This window comes from Sciurus vulgaris (genome assembly GCF_902686455.1).
Source record: "Sciurus vulgaris genome assembly, chromosome: 11".
NCBI classification, from domain to species: Eukaryota; Metazoa; Chordata; class Mammalia; order Rodentia; family Sciuridae; genus Sciurus; species Sciurus vulgaris.
In genome coordinates this window covers 91,597,476-91,601,614 of record NC_136472.1, presented here as the reverse complement: position 1 = coordinate 91,601,614, position 4,139 = coordinate 91,597,476, and the positions used below count along the sequence as shown (strand labels likewise).

The window sequence follows — 4,139 nt, the reverse complement described above, 5'->3', positions numbered from 1 at the left end:
AGAGTTGTCCCAGGTGGAGCAGGGTGGCCAGAATTTCATGCCCCAGCCTGGAGCAGTCATTGGATGTGGGCTTCCCTGAGAAGAGCCACGGCCTTGGGTGAGGCATCTTTCCACAGCTGAAGGCACTGGCAGCTGAAGCCTGTGTCCCTGCACACCCGGGGCAACAAAACTTCATCTGAAGAACTAAAGCCTCCATCTCTCAGTCCTTATCAGGTACAAGTCCAATCCTGTTCATGCAAGATCTGTGGGCCCAGCAGCTCTCTAGGGCTGGTCCCTTCCATGTAAATACAGTGTGCTTCCATCTTGTGGTCCCACCATCTCAATATCCACTTACTCTCCCTCTCAGCCAGGCATTTCACTCCCATCCTCCTCTGATCCTGGAGTCCTTGGGTTCAGTCCCTCAACCTTGTTTTCCATCTCTTGTAACATTAGGAAAGGCAGAATTGCCTAACTGAATGGGTCAGGGATGATGATATGGGCTTTTGCTGCCTTTATTCTGGACCTCAAACATGTAACAACTTTTTATTACTCTTGTCTTCAGCTTTACCTGGTGCTTCCCGTTCCAGAGTCTTAGTGAAATTCTGTGGGGAGGAGTAAAGATGGCTCTTACTGAGGAGAGGGAGGCTTGCTTCTCTGAAATATTTCTTTCTGTACCAAAAAGTATCACTTTCAACTTCAAAAGTACATTCTGCATTTGTCCACTTGTGTGCATTTTCAAAACTAACAATCAAGTCTAAGTTAGCATCACTCTGACTTGTATTATCTAGATGGCCTAGCTGCTACTCTGCCCCCACATGTTTCACAAGACTAAGCTGATTATTTAATTTGGAAAACACATGTCAACTACTGTTTTCAACTTCCAATGCCTCCTCATTTCAAAGATTTACCATGAGATACAAGGCCCACGTACTCTGACCCTGCCTCTTCTTCCTTTCTATGCCCCAGACACAAATGAGCTTTCTTTCTGTTTCTGAGAAAACAATCATCGAGCTCCACATTAGTTCTCTTGCACTTGTTGGTCTCTGAAAGTGGAAAACACTGCTCTGGACCTTCCCTTTTTCTCGTTTGGGCCTCAAAAATGTCTTCTGCTTTGTGAAGCTCTCCCTGGCAAGGGGCTCATAATGCATAATAGTAACTGAAATTGTCTCATTTTTTGATTTGTGTACTTGTTGAATAAGGGACTATGAAATATACCTGCAACTTCTGAAAGTCAGTAGAGACTTGAAGAGGAGACAATAAAGTGACAGAACTTTTTTCCTATGCTTGCTAATCTTTCTCAGCAACTTAAGTCTCATTGCCCTGCCAGGCAGATCTATACATCATCCTCAAACATGGTTGCAAACCAAATACTCCCAATAAGATAGCCAGAATTCAATGTGCATCCCCAAATGCACTCACCATCACCATACAATGTAACTAGCCTATAAAAAATGTTTTGTCTTAAATATTTTGAAACAATTAAGAAACACACATAAAAGAATGTCCTCCACTACCTGCCCCCATTGTTTGAAACTATGTATTAGAAATAAGGTCAGATTTTAACATTTTGTTTCCATTACCTTTAATATACTTGTGAACAAATACTGGGTGACAATACATTTTAAATACATCAATAACTTAGGAAGGTTTATGACCTTCTTTCAGTGACTCTATTAACCTAATTGGTCAAAAGTGCCTCATTTTCCAAGAAAGGTGAGGGTGAGAGGGAAAAGGGAAGAGAACTGAAGGAGAACCAAAGCTCTGGATTCTTCAGAAGTACAGCATCCTTCACAGTGGGTTTGGAGGACGAGAGATTAGGGAAGATCAGGTTTCAGCAACCTCAGTGGAACCTAATTCTCAAAGACACCAGAAGTATCCAGTGGATGATACCTAAGCTGGAGATGCAGAAGTTACCAGAGTTCAGAGACATTTCAAGGTGTGTGAGGAAGAACAAAGTATGGCAAATTTAGCAACTATCATGGACTCAGCAGTACAGGAGGGGCTTTGCAGGAGGGGCTCCCTCTTGTCAGACCTGTGTTCTGCAAACTCAAAGTCTCAGCAAATTTCCATGCAGCAGAGCACTAGGCTATTAAGGCAGTCTCAGGGCTTAGGGGTCAGAAGCCAAGCAGCATTCAGAAGCCATAGCAGGGTGCTGCAGCCCAGGGCCCAGAAGTTCAGAGTTGACTATCAAATCTCCATGAGCAGTTTTGAGCGGAAGCTCTGGGTCCAGAGCGGTACGAACTGTGCCTACTGACGGGCGTCTCTTGGCTGGAGCCCGGGGAGATGGTTCCTGAACCCCTAGTTCCCGAGGACGGCGACCACGACCACGTCTGCCAGTTGACCGGTGGAGAGTCAGAGCTGACTGACCCAGGGTGGGTGGCAGGGCTGTTTCAGGACCCTGAGTGCTGTGGGCTGTGGCCCTAGACTGGACAGCAGCACTTCTGGTTGCCGACGGTAGGATGGGCATTGGGTGCACCTGGGTGGTGCAGTGGGTCTCACTGGTGGTGGACACAGGCAGAGCAGGATGTGGGGCCTGGCGGAGTGGGAGGTGTCTCAGGCTGGAGGAAGCTCTTTTAGGTGCAAGGACATCCCTCCAAGTGGTCAACGCCTGTCTACCTGGCGCTGTAGGCTCAGTGTGGTTCACAACAGCCCTGTCTTGCCCGCATTTCCACAGCTCATAGCGCTCAGGTTGCAGGATGCGCACAAAGGCGTCCATGGAGAAGCTGACCCTGGCCTCCCCACAGCTGCACTGAGATGCCACTTTGCCATAATCGATCCATCGCGGGGTGGCAAAATTGATGGCCTCTGCACAGTTGAAGCCATGGTTGAAGCCAGCATGGTAGCCATAGGGAAATGTCACCATGAACTCCCCGGCCTCCTGAGTGACGCGGTTGAAGGGAATGCCATTCTCCTTGAGGACTGTGGGTGAGATGAGGGCCACCTTGTGCCTCAGGAAGGCCTCACAGCCCTGGGAACTGCCCGGGAAAAGCTCCCTGGCCAGGCGCTCCAGGCGCTGCCCGTGTTCAGGGGGCACCGCATACCACGTTTTAGGCTCCCCAAAGTGCAGATAGTTGATGCTATAAAGATCCATGTCCTCAGTGTGCCATGCAAAGGTCGTCTTCCACATACCAAAGTACAGGTAAGGTGTGTTGACACCCTGGATGACAACACCACATTCCTGTTCCAACAGGTCCTGAATGGTTCCCAGGTGTCCCAGGTTCCACTCTTTAGTGTTTTCATCAAATAAGGAGCCACTGATATCAGCACCATAAATTGGTGAGTCATAGAGGCGGTTCTTCCAGTACTTTCTCTCCAAATCTTCAAAATTCAGGTGTGGGGGAGTTCTATACTTTTCACTGTTTGCCAGGAGGTGATACTCTCCCACTGTCATGGCTTTCTTCTTTTTGTGGTATTGAGTGAACATACCTGCCTTCCCAGAGACCACCTGCTGCAGGGGAGTGGTTATTAAGATGTCACTGATATCATCATAGGACTGTCTGGCTCTCCATTCCTTGGGTGGAATTACCTTGGCCAGGCCAGCTCTGTGTGCCCCTTGGGATTCCATGTAAGCAATATACTTATCAAAATCATTAAATTCTTCTTTGGTTGGATGAAATATCATTATGCTACAGTTTGGATTCTGAGCACAGTTGGTCTTAGACTTCATAGTTTTGACTTAGTAAGCAGCAAAATCCTAATGTTTAGATGTGTTCTAGATAGTTGAGGTAGCAGAAAAATGCTACTTTTAAATAATCAAATAGCTATATTATGAGGCTGCAAGATCCATCAGAACTAATTGAGATGATAGTCTTTCTTAGGCTTTTTGATTGACCAAGAGGACTGCACTCCAGGTAATTAGCTTTACCCAGACAATGATGGTGGCTCAGTCAGTCAATTGCTCCTCAGTTGGTGCCTATTCTGTCCTCTTGAGGTCTATGAAATTACTCAGGCTTGGGTGGGTGACTCAAATGTAGCAATGTGTCTTTAGGGCAGTGACTAAAACAAAATCTGAAGGAAAGAATACAGAAACATTGAAAATTAATGCTTAGAAAAATTGCTAGCAAACTACAAATTAAGCACCATAATGGAATACTACTATTACAGAGAGGCTAAATTTTATTATAAGATTGTCAATACAATGATGATATCAATGTGGAAGA

At 46.2% G+C, this 4,139-nt stretch overlaps 1 protein-coding gene across 1 annotated transcript; it reads right to left on the bottom strand.

Moving 5' to 3' along the window:
• Positions 1-1,875: 1,875 nt before the first annotated feature.
• LOC306639490 (lysine-specific demethylase 4D-like) lies at positions 1,876-3,785 on the bottom strand. Its single transcript, XM_079103109.1, has one exon. It carries the CDS (start codon positions 3,644-3,646, stop codon positions 2,087-2,089), a length of 1,560 nt encoding a protein of 519 aa, XP_078959235.1. The 5' UTR covers positions 3,647-3,785; the 3' UTR covers positions 1,876-2,086.
• Between the last annotated feature and the right edge of the window lie 354 nt (positions 3,786-4,139).